The sequence below is a fragment of the Poecile atricapillus genome, chromosome 3 (genome assembly GCF_030490865.1).
Source record: "Poecile atricapillus isolate bPoeAtr1 chromosome 3, bPoeAtr1.hap1, whole genome shotgun sequence".
NCBI classification, from domain to species: domain Eukaryota; kingdom Metazoa; phylum Chordata; class Aves; order Passeriformes; family Paridae; genus Poecile; species Poecile atricapillus.
The window spans coordinates 12860116-12877687 of record NC_081251.1 but is presented as its reverse complement, the minus strand read 5'-3'; the positions used below and the strand labels follow the sequence as shown (position 1 = coordinate 12877687).

The 17572-nt window shown below is 35.2% G+C and overlaps 1 protein-coding gene across 2 annotated transcripts in view; it reads right to left on the bottom strand.

Moving 5' to 3' along the window:
• The window catches only part of NBAS (NBAS subunit of NRZ tethering complex), a 161350-nt gene that overhangs the window by 129879 nt on the left and 13899 nt on the right, over nt 1-17572 (bottom strand). For both annotated transcript variants that reach the window (XM_058834123.1, XM_058834124.1), the window contains exons 10-21: nt 16403-16541; nt 14978-15043; nt 11394-11522; nt 9506-9569; nt 8026-8219; nt 6682-6939; nt 5774-5899; nt 4346-4497; nt 3461-3595; nt 3107-3185; nt 2318-2422; nt 1899-2035 (exon numbers count right to left, since the gene is read on the bottom strand). In XM_058834123.1, the coding sequence (XP_058690106.1) occupies nt 1899-2035; nt 2318-2422; nt 3107-3185; nt 3461-3595; nt 4346-4497; nt 5774-5899; nt 6682-6939; nt 8026-8219; nt 9506-9569; nt 11394-11522; nt 14978-15043; nt 16403-16541 (1584 nt within the window). The remainder of the gene's footprint in view (nt 1-1898; nt 2036-2317; nt 2423-3106; nt 3186-3460; nt 3596-4345; nt 4498-5773; nt 5900-6681; nt 6940-8025; nt 8220-9505; nt 9570-11393; nt 11523-14977; nt 15044-16402; nt 16542-17572) is intronic.

The window sequence follows — 17572 nt, the reverse complement described above, 5'->3', positions numbered from 1 at the left end:
TAAATGTCTTTCATTAGCATGTTATTCTCTATTAATAGATATTGTCATCAGTACATATTTAATTTATTTACATTAATAAAATATATTTTTGGGAGTATATTTAATGATATTATGTGAGCAATCAGTTTTGTAACAGAGAAACGGTTTTAGAAAAAGGTTATATAAAATATACAGTGTATTTTTATGTTTTTATAAGTATATGGGATTTGTGTATATAGGGGTTGATCTCATCCTCATTTTGTAGTTGTCCAAAGACAAGAACTTCAAAAGACACACAGTATTGTCTATTCTGCAATCTGGGGGATATAAAGTGTGAACCTGCACATACCTAATCCTAGCACTGGAAAGTTCTGTCTGCTAGGAGAATAAAGATTAAAAATATATACTTTTCAATAGCAGACAAAACTAAGTTCTTACCCCACAACTTCACATCTTTACTACTAGATCACTAGTGAAATGCTGTATTTTAGCTGTCATCTTGCCACTTGGCACGTAAGTCAGTTTTGTAAACAAACCAAACAACAATATAAAATAAAAACCAAAACCAAGAACAAATAATGCTTCAGAAACATGAGGAGCCTATTTATGACCAGCAATAGATCAGAGCCACGTTTAAGATGACCATTCTTCTGTGTTTCTCACATTCCAAACCTTAACAAAAGGGAAAAACTGGAATACGTTTTACCAATTTTGTAACCACTGCAATAATATCTCGCCATGGTCCTAACTTCTACCTTATAGAAAAGGATAATACAAGTGTTTTCGCACCTTAACTAAATCACTAAATGTATAAATGTATCACCAATACTACCAACAAATAAAAAGGGAAGCATTAGCTATGATGAAATAAAGACAGCTCTTTCTCTTCAGAGATGACAAAACCAGTATTTTAAGTTAGGAAAAGTTTCAGGAGAATAACTTGATTAATTGAAAAACCCTATTCTAAAAGGAGAATTGCCCAAATGGGACTAGTAAAACCTTGAAGTGAAAAGCTTAACTATAATAATGGAAGACTACAAAAAAAAATTTCCATTAGCTCCTCCAAAATGTTTCCCTCTCAAGTAAGGCTTCAAAGTCCTATTGTAAAATACCAAATAATAAAATCTGTCCCTCTCCTTATGAGCACTGAACAATATGCTTCAAAACTAATTCAATAATTGGAAATGTCTAAAAGAAACACTCTAAAAGCAAAAAATTCTTCTAATTAATATACTTACATAATTATAATTATTTAAGTATATTAACATCACGTAAGTATATGAACGTCATAATTATAAGGACATAATTATGACGTTCAAGAAAGACCCTCTTACAAAAATTTAGGTGAAAGCTACAGTAAATTAACTTTTTATGCTGCAATTAAACAGTAGTAAAGTCTGTACTTAAAGCTTTTCATAATTCTACCTTACCAAGTTGAGCAAGAATCAGTATCAAGAAAATTAATTATTCTGAAGTTACTGACTGCTTAAGTGTTAAATGACTTCACAAAACAAATCCAGAAAAATGTATTTGCTTCCAGAGACCTAAACTCTTGTAATATGCATTTCCAAACACTGGCTATTACCACAAACCAGTTAAAGACCTGTACTACACATGTGAAAATCTGGGCAGCTGCAGGTCAGAAAAGTCCATGTTCCCTCTTAGCTATGTAACAGAGCAAAGAACCTATAAAATCCCTACTTTCCTGTTAACGACCAAAAGGATTCCACAAATGGCACAAAGTAAAGCAGAAAATGAAGACTGGTCAAGTCAAGACCCATACAGACAAACATGCTCTCAATTCCAGATAATTACCAATGGCAGACTACCATACATGGAAACTAATTTATAATCTAAATTTATAATTTAATCTAAAAATCATCTCTCTTTGAGCTAGTTATCTATTGGTGCATCCTTACCAAGCTTCAGGTAACAGCAAAGCATACTCATGTGGTGAAGTAGTCTCTGGAAAATTGGAGAGAATCGCCTGTCTGTGTGGAAGTAAAGCTGATCCATGGAAAGTGAACAAAATTTCCAGGGCTCTGACGTTGCTTTCCTAAAGAACAGAACAGTAAGTTGCAGAGCTTAAGACTGATTTTGACTGAAAATGAGCAAGAAAGCTTAGGTCATACAATGAATAGTTCATTTTTATATTTTCTTTAGCAACAAAGAAAATAAGGTCAGGGTCACAACATTTAATATTTAAAATCAAACAAAGACACCACCTCTTAAATTTCCACTGAGATGCAAGCAAGTTCAAAGGGAGGAGGAAAAAGCACTTTAGTGCAAAGAGCAACACCAAAATGACACTGCATTCTAGCAACATAAATATTAATACCCGAGCGTAAGTTCTTGCTGAAAGTACGATATTCTGATTTCTGAACTTCTTAAAGAATTCTCCATCATAATGCTGCTCAGCTGCATGAGGCCCTCCAAGGATTTCCTTTAAAAAAAAAAAGACTGCTTTTTATACAACATTTACAAAAGAATCAAAAAGTCTACACATCTTTCCAGCCTAGGATGAGTAAGTATGAGATATATGCTGAAAAGTATGCTGGGTTTTTTGTTTCAGTAGGAAAAAAACAGATGCATTTTTGGTTGATAAGCTAAGACAATTTTCTGCCTTATTTTAATTAAGGCTTAGACATCATTAGTTACATAGACATGGTAAAAGCCAAAATGGGAGTAGTGTGCATTGCGAACTGCAAATTTAAAATTCAAAAACTTAGCAAAATATAGTCTGACATTCCAAAAACTTTCACACTGGTAAGCTCAAGAAGAAAAAGATCTGTTAGAGAAACTGCACAGAACTTGCCAATTTGACTGACAGAGAAATCACAGCAATCCTGCCTGAGCTCCACATCCCATTTAATTGCATAATTCAGTTCCCTGCAGACACAAGATGTTCAAAGCAGGCTTTTGCCCAACTGCATCTCTCAAGACTAGAAGCCATCCTTTTGAAACAGTGAACAGAAGAAACAGTCACTTGAACAGAAAACAGTGACAGACTGTAGCCTTTCAGCAAGGCCATAAACATTAATACCACAATAAATAACAAAAAAGGATAAGATTATGTGATGCAGAAGTTGCAGGAACAGCTTTGGTGTGAGAAGTCGGAAGAACTCACCTCATAGGTCTCAAGGCGATCAAGGTAAGTTAACAGCTTCAGCCTGCTACGGCAGAGCTCCTTCTGTTCCAGTGTCAGCCTGTGTTCAGAACAGGAATTTTCACGTTTGCCATCAATATTTTATATCATGTGCATATGAAGACAAAGGTTACACATTCTAATGACTTTGTGCACTGGAATATATCAATAAATAAAGTAAACTAAGAACTTGGACAAAATATAACGTCAACGATAACTTAAACCACTTTTCTCATAGGAATAATATATAGAAGAATAATTAATTATGTTTTTGCAACTGTGTAGTTATTATAAACTTGTAATTCTGAATAAAACATGGCCTAGCATATCATTTACTTTGAGAAGTTTACTGATAATAGCAGCTCTTGACGCTTCTTGGCCTCTTTTTCCTTTCTAGTATCCATTTCCTTATCTGGTGACAGAAAGTCTTCATAGGGAATTTCAATGTCCGCTTCCCCTGGTAAAATAAATCTGGAAGACAAAATCAACAATGTAAACAATGAAGGGAGAAAAAAAAAAATGAACTGATTTTTGAAGAGACATATTAAAACAGCTTTTTGTCTATGTTTTCACTAAAAATCTGGATCTTTATAAAAAAATACTGAATTTTTGTGTTATAAACAAGCGGGGATTCTTCCCAAGTCAACAAGAGACATCAACTCTTGTTTCCACTCCCTAAAACAAACCAAAACCGAAGTGGTTAAGTTTCTAAATTCCATAGCCAGCAGTGGGATTGGCAGCAGCTTGACAGTACACAATAGTAACAGAAGACTGCACAAAGAAAGAACAGCCTCTTTCTACCACCAGAAACTGAACACTGAGAATTGTCTCTAGTGTGTCTTGCTTCTGCTTGATCAATACAATTAAGACATGTAACAAAACACATTTATAGGGTTAATTGCAGCTTTGAAAAGCATCAAGAGAAGAAGAGTCTCGTAGTAAAATACTGACATCATAAATTCCCTCTGATGAAGAAATTACAGGGCATATGTTTACAATGAACACTGTATTTTCTGTACATACAGAGGAAAATTTATAGGTACTTTGTGGACATCTACAGAATAGTCTGAGTCAAAGCATGACCTATCTTTATGTCTTGCCAAAGCTTCTCAATATTTTCACTAGCAGTTGATAAGAAAAAAATGTTACCAAATTACTATAAAATACTTTATATACCATTCTTTAAAAAGGAAACAAACAGAAAAAATATTCTTCCCAAACCTGCCACCATCTTCTCCTTTTCCTATGGCCACAAGAGCCTCCAAGTCTGTGCCTTTCAAGCCATACTGAAGCAGCTTCTTAGCAGCATCCGCATTTTCTGGAACTCTTTCCAAGCACTCATGAAGAACCCATGCACGTTTCTTGATTTTGCTCTGTCCAAGAACAAGAGCACAGACACAATGTTACATGGTCCAATCCAAAGCAATGGAACCAGAGATTATGTTTAAGTTTCCTCACATATTTCTTCCACTTAAGAAAATGTCAAGCTCCTTGGGTGACTGACAATGCAAACCAGCAAAAGAGATGAGAGCACAATAAATATAATTCCTTCAGAGTATGTGTGGCAGAAAAGGGCACAGAAATACCAAAAGTTTTAGCAGAACTTCCACAAGAACTGGAACAGAAGTTATTTGTACTTTCTAATTAACATCACTCCTTTTTACACTAAATAAAATGTGCTGGTTTGGGGGTAAAATATGTGTTATATAAACCAAGTGTATATATTGTACAATAGCACTAGAATAATTTTCAATAATATCCTCTTCATATGCCACTAAGAGTCTGTGACAGAAAAGGCACCAGGATTGCAAAATACATTTGCCTTAACTGCTGATCTTTGGTTGAAATTACAGATTACATAGCAAAAGGCTAAATTTTGACACTCAGTCAATATCTGACTTGAAAAAAAAATAATTTATCACATTTATCTTGATCTCTTGTAATATTTTAGCCTAGACTAACATACCTATCTATACTACTATATATATACTAATATACCTATATTATTAATACTATATCAACTACACTAATATTAAACTTTATATTCCTATTCTATCCTAATAGTATATTTCTATTACTAATACATTACCACAACCATGAGGTTGTACAACTTCAACACCATTTTTCTGCTGACTTAGAAGTCTTTCTTCCAAGACAAAAATCCCCCATGTCAATTCTACTGAAAAGCTCGGTTACAGTTCACAGAGTTCTCTGTAAATTTTGTTATTCAAACTTTGTCATATAGCTACTGGTACCAACTTCACCTTCACAATTTATTTTCTGTAATAATTGGAAGTTTAAACAGTTGATATTTCCAATTGTTATTCTTCATTTGCCAGGCAATAATCTACTGCTGCATGTGGGGGAAGAGATTACACACAGAAAGTGTGTTACTATTAACAGAAGTTAGAAGATATTCCAAAAGAAATTTCATTAACTGCCAAGGTTCCTAGATCAGGCCTTCAGTTAAATTGCTCTCTTACACATGACGTGAAATAGAATTTGCAGGACAATTCTTCAGACTGCCACCAATTTACATTGCATAAATTAGAATACAATTAAGAATTCCATTTCTGTAAAGATAACACAGTCAGTCTGATAAGAAAGCCTAAAAAAAACAAAAAAAAAAATCACAAAACACAAACACACCAAGTAGTCTTGAATTGAAGCAACATTAACAGCTGACTTCCTCCACTGTCTTTGGTACACAAGATCAGAATCAAGGCCATATGTTTGAGCTAAAGACAAAGCTTCCCCATATTCTTCATTATCAATCTAAAAAGCAAACACATGAAAATTAAAGTCATTTGATTTTCATATTGAACAATGAACTGTTAATTCTGTGTGTCAAAAGAGACAGAGGGATAATTACTGAGTATGCATAAGCAGGTAGGAAAGAGACTGGTTCAAAATACAAGTAAGTAAGATTCAGACCTGATGGACACCTCTAGAAAATCAGAGATTTTCCCCTCATATGAAAGGACGATGTTATTTAGGTAACATCATATTAGTTATGCATCTTATTTAGTCTGACATCAGCATTCTCTGGGAACTGCAATAGTTACAGAAAGGGCTTGCTGACCATCAAAATAACTAGAATGGCTTAAGACAAAGCAGTCTCATCAAAAGCCCTAAAAACGAAGCAGAATCTGTTTGGGAAGAATGAGTCAGAGGCCTAATCTGTACATTTATCTGAAAAAACATGCAAAACATTCACAGAAGACTCTAAGTTAACCTACTCCTGGGCCAACAGGTTAAACTGATTTCATTCAATATATTTGCCAAGTGTTTCACTACATGCAAACACATGGGTACATGTTCAAGTCTAGCCAAGCCAATGATGCACAGCATCTCCCAGTGAAAACATCACCTCATTTCAGTTATTATAATGCTAGTGTAAAAAAAAGGATCCCTTTGATCAAGTGATACAGCACACTGAGAGTTAATAAACTGTCAGAAATAAGTGCCTAAATACTTTTGTCAGAACAGCAGGAATTAAAAGGCTCTTTCTAAATAAAGGTGATTAAGAGAGATGTGATATTTCCATCTACACTTACTTTTCTCTGGTACAGTTCCTCTGGAGTTGTGGATCTTAAGCTGACAAGGCGAAAATTCTTTGTAATAGTACGCGGTCGTTTCCGTGGAGGAGCGAATCGTTCCATTTCTGTCACAAAGTACAGTCCTTGCTTTAGGTAGCTGAAGTATCTGTCCTTAGCAGAAGTTTCATCATCTGAGTCTGAGTCATCTTCTCCCTCATCTTCATCACCAGGCCTGCTGTCCAAGCGCAGTCTTTTTGGAACAAGTTTCACCTCACACTGCACAGAAAACATCAACAAGAAGCATCCACCTAGTACACCTGAACTACTTTAGTAAGAACTGAGTACATCTCCACTTCCAGGACTTCAAATGTCAGAATCAACATCCTTCCTCCCTCTCTCCTTTAAAACCTTTGTTTCTCAGTTTGCTTAACCTGTTCCACAAACTCTGACTGCATGTGTCTTCTGGATCTGAGGCTTCATCCCTCACCTACCAAAGTGAAGGCTTGTTAATAACCTGCCTTTACACTGCACCCCCTGCACGAGTCAAGACGGGGCTTTTCTATAGCTCACTGCAGCATAAAGGAGTGTTTTCAGCTTTCAGCTATTCAGAGCAAGGTCTTCTGTTCAACACAATCTCAGACTATATCCTTAGGCTGTAGTATGCCAGTCACTGGCTGCATATATTATTTCCAGAATAACACAACTTTCCAAAAACATACACTCAAGATTTGGTGTGTACTGAGATTTTCTGATTCTAATGTTAAACTTTTGATTAAGATGTTTAAGATCTATTTCCATACAAGCTTTAGAAGAAAGTAATTTTCTCTATTTTAAAGAAAATTACTGATTAACCTTATTATATTCTACTCCCTTCTGGAATCCTACTAAAAATAAACAAAAAATGTGACTCTTATATGTGGTTTTTACATGGCTCTGCCTCCTCATGTCTGACTGAAATGTGTTCACTCTTTCTTTATGAGCCATGTACTTCAAAGTGGAAGAGGTATGGCTGCAGTGTTCTTCAGATGCACTAACATATAGGGCAAGTTTACTGTCAACACAAATTCTTTTCCATTCCAAGTTTCCTCTCATTGAGACTCAGCCTTCCAGGAGGTTTTGCTTCTACTCTCCACAAGTTATCTATTTATTTTATCAAGTTTTTCTTGGAACAGTTAAGCTGCAGAAAATTCAGAATCTCCCTGCAATGCCTATCTACAGAAAAAGAAGCAGAATCACTTTTCCCATTAGTAGTAACATCTTCTATTTTAGCCCCCCGAACTTAGGATCACATATAAAAAAGCAAACTGTTACACTGCATTCCAGAAGATTCCAGAAGGACACCTGCTCGTGCACATTCCTCACCTCCAGACTAAGAAATCCTCCGTCATGAGCTGAAGTGACCTGAGGAGAGCTCTCAAACCATTCACACGCCTTTCCCAGAAGGTTTCTTAATGTCTTGACTGATGACACAGTCAATGCACCAGAGCAGCGAGCAAGGATGACAGAATTATCTGCCCACCAATTTACATCTATCAATGGGTAATAGGATTCTTTATCTAAAATAAGAAAGTGCCATATACAGAAAGATAATGTTAAACCTCAGGTACGAACAGAAAAGATTTCCATTATGAAGAAATACAGTCTAATCTAACAGATACTTACTGTATATTTGCAACCTTGCTTCACTGAGTTTATATTTTATATCAATTTTATATTTTAGATTAATGGGTTTACTAAATCATTTTTATATTAAAGCTGTTTAAAAAAAAATCACTTAATTACAAATATAATAGAAATTATTTGGAAAAAATTCACAGTAAACTGATTCACTTGCACAAAATGTGAGAGATTTTTGATCTCTGATAAAGATCTACTTCATTACCTATCAAGCCGTCTTCAACATAAGAAACCTAATACTCGTGAAAATCAGAAAAGACTACACTTCTTTTGAAGACAAGTAAACATATCAACTACCAATATAAACATACGAACCATATTTCAAAATGTCATTGTTAGGAATATTAAATTAAAAAAACAAATAAACAAAAAAGTCTCTAAGACTGAGGATGGAAGCTGTGGCATTTCTAGTCACTGTCTTGATTATGGTAACTGGGTGTTGGGATAAAATGCTCACCAGAGAGCAGGCTCATTTTTCTCCCCACACACCACTTTCCACTCCTCTGATAAAAACAACCTTTCCCCAAACAGCTCTAAGAAACGGGTCAGATTATTCCTTTTTTAATAGTGCTTAATCAGCAGCCTACCTACAAAGGTCAGATGAATTAATCCAAAAACAGAATCACCAAGAAAAATTATGCAAAAAAACCTTTTAATAATATTTAATATTAATTTAATAATATATACACAATATAGATGTGTACAAGCATCAGCAATGGATCATGGAATAGCTATTCATCTCTGTACTCTTGAAACAGCCATAATAACCAGGTGCTAAATGGCTGCACAGATTGGCCTGAAAATAGAGTGATCAGGTAAATGCAGTCAGAGGAAATTTGTTTTAGAATTGTTTTTAGAATTTTAAACTGATATGTTTAGATTACAGTAGCTTTCAAGATTTATTAGACATTCACTGGAAGGAAAGATGAAATCGTATGCTAACTGAAATATCAACTTCTTTATGGCTATAAAAGCATTCCTAAGAGAGAATCTGAAAAAAAAACCTATTATGACACTCATTTAGCTCTGCCATGCTACAAATTCAAATCAGGCAATTTTGGCAACCTGACTGAGGTTTAATTAAGCCATTTCAGTCTTCATATATTTGCATTACTATTTTTAACTACACAGTGATATAAAATAATGATCTAACTGTACTGCATACCTTTTATTTTCTTTCTTTTTTCACTAGAAAGTCTCCAGTCTGGGTTAAGCTCATCATAGCCTGGCTAAACAAAATAAAAAAAAAAAAAAATTATATGCAAGTAAATCTTTGTAACACAGAATCTGTTTATTTACTCTGTTGCTGACCCACTCATTTTTCAAACTATAAATTCAAACTCTTCTAAAGGATAAACGTGCAACTGTTGCAGTTCCATTGTACCTTTCTACAATTCAAAAAACAAAACAAAACCATAAGTCATGGTCTGACTAGCTTTAAACAGTAATCATACTCTAAAGATCTCTGAAATAAAGGTTCTCCAGCAATCAAAAGCCAAGTGGTTTGTTTTTCATGTCTATACATAGGACTGCAGGCACAAAAAATAAACTGCAAAGGAGTCTGTGTAGTGGTCTTGTGACAGTCTAGCACAGTTCTCTAAGTATCTTCCCCAGCTATTTTCAGAATCATAAAGCCCCTTTCAAGACTAGTGCAAGAAAAGGGGCAGTATTATTAACTGATGCACTGCAAGGTTTAGAATTATGTTGCAGTGATGTTGTTTCAAACCTGATTTAGCAGTGACAAATCCTTCCCCCAAGTGCAACGCAGTGGAAGTACAGGAAGCCAAAATAACTAAATCACATGTGGGTCAAGCAGGTGTTATTTAGACTTCATTTTTCAGTAGAAAGAGGAGAGTATACTAATTAGAAGTAAACATGAGGCCACTCTAAGTTAATTTCACACATATTATGAAAATACACATTATACTTGGACACCAGTTTGACCTATAAAAAAAAATTCTGAGAACAACAAGCACTAAATACTCCTTTATATCACTCACTGAACTATAAAGTCCTAAATGCTCCTTCAGAATACATATTCATTACTGCTAAAAAGAAAGAAATACAACTCATTGTAAGCATCCTTGAGCAAAATTTCTCTAAAGTGTATATTATATAGATAGATATGCATAAGATATGCATATATAGACACACAACACTTATCCCAACACTAGAGCAGAATTTCTTTGAGGTTTTGTTTGTTTTGGTTGCTGTTTAAAAATGCTTTTCTAAATAAGCTTGAAATTGCATTTTGATCCCATTTGTTTCCCCTGTTTGGAACTAATACTGGTTTATGTCTCATAGGTTTGGAACATAACACACTACTTCAAGTGAAAACACTTTCTTTGTCTATTAGTCAAGAAATTAATGGGAGGAAAATCAGAACACTTCACATACTAGTGTGCATCATTTCAGATTTTTCACTTTTCAGAACGTATTTCCTCATTAAAATATAGTTTTATTTTTTCTTTGAAAATTAATTAGCTTTAAATTCCCAGCATTTAAATTCACCCAAGTCCCATAAAAGTTTGCCAGCGTCTGAGTAATTCTTAATGTAAGTTCCCCTATTTAGTTTTGCAAACAATTCCTGTAGAAAGCATTAAACTTAATGGCAAACTGATTAAGAAAATATTCTAGAGCATCATCTGGAACCAGGTATGCTAAATTTTGAAGGAGGAATAGAATACATTAAGACATCCAGCAGAATTTGGTTTCAACCACTGAAACAAATTTACCTATGTCAGCCTCCTCTTCTGTAACAGCATTTCAGTCTAATGGCATTGTAGTCTAATTCTAACAGTGTTACCTGCTTGGCACCAAAATGCCTCGTGAAAAACTTATTGTAACGTAATTGCTTCAGGTTTACAGTTTATGGGGATAACACAGAAAGATTATTATAAAAGTATAGGGCTCTTGACAAACATGGAGCTGACCGGGAAGTTAGTATGTATCTAGCACACCCTTACCCAGACTCCTCTCATCTCCTACAAAAACACACTTTCAAAGGAGTAAGATATATAATTCAAGTTTTTAAACATACACATTCTTCTTACCTGAGCAGTTTGGTCCCATTCTCCTTGTTGTCTGAGAGATGGAATAGACCAGATTGTCAGTTTTCCTGAGAAATGAATAGCTGCCAAAAGAGCTCCATCAGGAGAAAGATTCATCTTGAAAACTCCATCCTGCCAAACATGATATCCAAGCAAATAAACAAACAAACATAATAAAAATATACACCAAGGAATATCCCAAAAAATTCCTCCAAATACATTTTTTCCTATTTTAGAGAAACAAAAAAAATTGTACAATCTTCCACTCTGAAAAGTTAACATGCCTTAAATTAAAAGCAAACAAAAAACCCCTTATTCTAAAAAGAAGAGATAAAATATCAGTTGTGGCATGGAAGAGTAAAAACAACCTGCATCAAGGAAGAACACTATCTTAGCATGAACAAATCTTCAGGAATGTAAACTTCTGTATCACGTTATTATACAGCAAATAAAACCTGGAAGTGCAGCATTCCTTAGAGAACACCCTGACAGCAATGTAGAGCCACTTGAACAGAACACTGCACGGAAGAAAAATTCAGCAGCCTCAGTTTCTACTATCCTGACTCTCTGGTCCACCCAAGGAAGACTATTACTAAACCACAGCTTAGTACAGCTTTCCTCCCTGGGAGCAGACTTCTGGGTGGCATTATTACAAATAAAATTCTTAAATTAAAGGAAACAAAAAGAAATACAGAAATTAAGAGATCTAGGGGGAGCACATTGTTCATTTCAGGACACCGAATCAGAATCCAAGAGCATCTTAAGTGACAACAGACCACGCAGTAACATAGGGAATATCAGATTAAGTCCATACAGATAAAGTAATTCAATATTTACAAATTAAATTCATCAAGGCTACAAAAATTTCTCCTGGATTAAGTTTTCCTTCAGCTCTGGATATCTTAAGAGGCAAAACATACTTCTAACAAAATACCCTCTTAAGGATTCATGAAATCTTGCACATTTACAATTGGATCTCTACACTATTTCCACAAAACACTCTAATTGCACACTTAAATTTTAAAGCCAAATTTAGTGCCACTGGCACTGATTGATGATTTCTGAAAATGCATTTTACATTAATTCACCCCTCTCCCAACAAAATTGTACATTTTCAGAAACACTGTTCAGTTTTGAAGTGTCTCGTTTTCCCTGAAAAACAGCAGGATGCAGATTCCCAAAAACGACGTTGTTCATAAAATTCCATTTTCTTATTTCATTTTAAAAAAAATTTTAATAAGGATTTGCAGTTAAAATTGTCTAAGTTTGCAGCTAACCAATTTTTAGGCAAGCACCTCCCCTCTCAGAAAATACCCCAACATAAATGAAGCACAGAAAGCTTAGCTGACATCCATCAATTAAGAAGTTTTAATAGCTTTTCTACAGAACATTACTGGTAGTATTTGAAGACAAAAGTATTATTTTCAGGTCAGTGTGTTTGTTTGGACTCAGGGGTTTTTTTTATTATCATTTTTATTTCTTAGGCTTTTTAAAGTTCTAGGTATGTTACAGATGCAATGACAATCAAGAAATCTGTTTACTGTTGCAGAGTGGTTTGCAGCTGTTGAGAGCACTCCTTAAATCCATGCCTAAAATCTGTTTTTAATTGAAAAGGAGAGCATTAAGGGTTTTTTTTAAACCCATTAAGAAATATTTATATTCAGAAACGTTCATATTCTCTGACTATATTCTTAGGTAGCTAGAGTACTGCACTTTCAACTGCAGTTTGTCCAGGAATTGTACATGGCTTCTAATGGCAATGCTCTCTTTACAAGTAAATCTGCATGCACAAAGGACAAAGAACAAAAGACTGTTAAAGGACCTGGAAACACAAAGCTAAACTATGTAAGCCATTCAGGTAACTGAAGAGTGAACTGAACATCACAGATCTTGAAAGGAGGTAAATGTTTTCTCAGCTGCTGGCAATAATTTGCTGGCTGTGAGACTTACATATTGGGTGGCCATTTACACACTCAAATTTATAACCCAAGCCTTGTTATCTATAAAAATTAATCAGTCCTTTGCCAAAGCAGGCAATGCTGCCTCCATAAACAGCTTGCCAGCAAAACAGAATGTTGAGAAACTCAGCAGGCTGGCACTACACATTTTTTAAGTGTCACTTAACAACACTTCGAATAAAATCCCAGTATAGCCAGTTCTACTATACAAGTCCTCTAGCTGCTGTGTCTGTCATATTTTAACCCTGGCATTAATTTCACACAAAGAATACAAACTATACCTTACATATTTAAGCCATAATCTCTGAAAACTGATCAAACATTCAAGGATGAATAAGTTTCCATATTTCTTCATTAATTTAGTACTGGCAAGTACGATGAAGTTTAATACAACTACATGCAGTATAAGCTTTTCAGTAAAAAAAGCTTTAGTAAGTTTTACCTTTAGCATTTTCCATGAAGGAAATAAAATCTCCCTGTTCCACCCTTAAGAAAGATTTATTTTCCCTTTCCAATCAAACCAGCAACTTCTTTTAACCAGTCACCCAAAAAATCCCAAAAATCAATTAAGGTCATTTCCAACTCAGATCAGGCATTTTTTTCTCTCAGGAGGACACAGAGTGAAGGTGGTAGACAGATTCTTTACTGTTCTTTCTTTGTAAAGCAAAAGAAGGAAAAACAAACTTTTTTACAAGATGGAAAAGTGGGATAGAAAAAGGAATCAAACCAAGGCTAGACACGATGAATAGTAAGATTAGAAAAGGAGGTGCAATACTGCATGGGAAGTTCCTAAGGCATGTAGAAGAAAGCCGTAAGTACTGTGTACAACACTTTAGAAATACAGAAAGCACACACCTACACCTCAGCATGATGTTCAAGATTTAACATTCATTCAGGGCAGAGGAGAACACAAGCTCCATACCCAGAGTTTGTCAAGAATAAGTTGATTCTGATCACCAGTTTCATTAGGTTCACATCCATCCTTGGAGTAGAAGTCTGACCTGTAATAAACTTCTGAAGCTACTTAGCAAAATGTTTCCATACTATCTCAGACTGTAAAAATAAAGTCCTTGTGTCTGTCCTATTTGAGCCATGAATAATTAGTTTGAATCCATCAATTTTTTCTTCCCCACATGGTATGAAAATTGTGGGCTGATGATCTTTTGTTGTTTTCTAGTGGGATAGGTGTAGTGCAGAAAGCTGAATTTTGTTCTCATTCATTATCTCCTGGATATATATTTGAGAAACATCATCACAATCTACTTTCTTCTTGTAGAATATCTAACACATCCAACATGGTCTGATTATCACATTCATTAATAATTAGGTGGCTTCTTATACCTTCGTTTTTGAATAAGGGTTTACATTTAATACTGAACTTTACATCTCTGGACCTGTTCCTGAAACCCAGTGATTCAAGCTTCAGCAAATGAACTAACTGGATTTTTAAGAAAGTCAAATAAGTGGCAAGCTACTCCATTTAATGCTAAAGCTTTTCGATTAATTTAATAGAATGTTAATTCCTAAGTTGCATAAATTAAAACCTACTTTCAGTCAGTCTCTCAGTAGTCATTAATGGACAGTTATGTTAGTAAAATACATTGCTGAGGTAGACCTAGATCTTAATACCTGTTCTGTTCCTCGCCTGCTGTAAAATCTTAAATTCATAATCCTTAATAATCCTCTTCTCTGTGCCTGTAAGAACAGAAACAAATCATACAATGAAAAACAATCTCATACACTGTTTCATGCACCAAAAATTAATAATTAAAACACTAAAACAACTCTGCAAGATTCTTTAAAGGCTCTGCAGAAAGACCTTGACAAAACAGAGATGGGCAATCACCAACCATAAGAAGTTTAACACGGCCAAGTGACAAATTGTGGATCTGGGGTAACCCTGGCTGTGTGCACAGAGTGGGGAATGAGAGCAGTGCTGGGAAAAGGGACTTGTGAGTTGAATGAGTCTGCAGTGCTACAATACATGAAAGACATTAAGCCATTAGAGTGTCCAAAGAAGGCCATGAGGATGGTGAAGGGCCTTGAGGGGAAGGAACTGAGGTCATTTGGCCTGTTCAGCCTGGAGAGACTGAGGAGAGACCTCACTGCAGTTACAACTTCATCATGAGAGGGAGACGAGGGGCAGACACCGATTTCTGCTGAGCAGTGACCAAGGACAGGACCCAAGGGAATGGCCTAAAGTTGCACCAGGGGAGTTTTAGGTTGGATAGCTGGAAAAAGCTTCTTCACCCAGGGGGTGGCTGGGCACTGGAACAGGCAGGACAGTACTCTTGGGCACATGATGTGACTCGGGGTGTCTTGTGCAGTGCCAGGAGTTGGAGTCAGATTTTTGTGGGTCTCCTCCAACTGCGGCACATTCTATGATGCTACTATTTTTAAACTTCCATAAGACTGGCTACTTTAAAATAATGCAAACATAATAAAATCCTGTTTCTGTAATTCTGTCCACTTCAGTGGGTATATAACATGTCACAGAAAAAGACTACTCATTTGCAATTAAATTAACAACTTGCTTGTAATACCAAGCAACACCTATATAAGAGTAAACACTGGAATTTATCCTGGTATATTGTAAATTGATTTCAGTATAACCAAGTTGTTACCAAATCAAACATTTACTTCTACTAGAAGCAAAAGAAATCAAGAGACAGAATTAAACTGAAACATTTATTTCAGGTGTGCTGCCTTTTGTTCTGAAGTAAAAAAAAAGAAACTAATTTTTTTACAACAAAGACAGGTAACAACATATCCCAATGTACAACTAAGAGAAAAAAATTATTGTAGCTTGGAAATTTACAGAATTCTTTCTTCTTGTTTTTGGTTTTAAAACCTCAAGTGACAATTAAGAACTTAAAGTTCAACTCATACTATAGAAAAAGCAAAAACAGATACTGTGGGAAAAAGAACTGTTAGACATACAGATCGTAGCTTAAAAAATAGCAAAACATCACATTAAATTCATCTTTCATAAAGAGATACTTATTGAGCTTCCAGTGACAATATTCATCCAGTAAAATGAGGACACATACTTACTGTTCTAACATCATCTTCGTAACTAGTGACCTGTTTGTAATGGGGAGAGCCTGACAGAATTCTCCAAGCAGATATCCCACAACCAGCTGCTTTAGATACTCCATCTTCATCTGTTTCACAGCCTCCTACAAGGAGAAGCCTGTAAAATATATAAAGATGTATTATGATTTCATATACTGACACACTTTTTTTTTATTTTCCTAAGTCTATAGCAGTTTGCTTAGAGTAACAAAATGCTAAATATACCAAGACACTTACCAGCCACAATAAACTTTGTGAATAAATACCCTGAAATCAAAAAACTACTTCAATATTATTCAAGTAACATTTGTTATTTGTAGCATGTATACCTATTCATTTTCATCTCTAGCTTTCAAGGTAAGTCATAATTCCCAACATCTAAAAAAAAAATAAATCTGGCCACAAGTGTGTGTTTCCCCCTTACCTCCAAAAATGAAAAATTACTGCTTAAGCATATGACAAGGTCTGATCATTCTGTTTAAGCATTAGATTTCCATTTTTTCAGATGTGGTACGAAAGCTACTTCTCTTTCACTGAAGGACAGAACACCTTAAGGTTTGTCAACTCTGTTTTCTAAAGCCACAATAATTTCGTTACACACCACAGGTGACATTTTAAGAACTTTTAGGCAAACCTTATAATTATTGCTGATGACCACTAAACGGTATCAAAGTATTTGCCCTTGAAGCCCTTCCACCTTATTAACAAGCACTTGTATATTTAACTGATGACTACTTTGATGAAAACTTGGAGAATAATGTCTGTTTGCTAGCATCATTGTAATGAATCATCTATCAAAAGGTAAAGTATCTACCAAAAGGCACAACTGTAGGAGCTCAAAGCTCTACCCATTATCCCTTTCCAAAGGCTGCACCATTCCCAAAGTGCTCTGCCCCCAGTAGCAGCTGCCGCTCACACAGCACAGCTCTGGCTGCAGGGAACGCCAAAACTATAAATGCAAAAGTCAAAGAAAGAATAAAGGAAAAAAAAAATTCCTCCCACATTTAATTCTTTTTAAGACATCAGTGAAACTTATTTAGTATTGCCATGTCTCCTGCTAGTCACAAATGTGCAGCAGGATGATTTTGTACCATGGATGAATGAGAGAATTGCATCATCAGGCTGGAAAAGAACCTCTGAGATCATCAA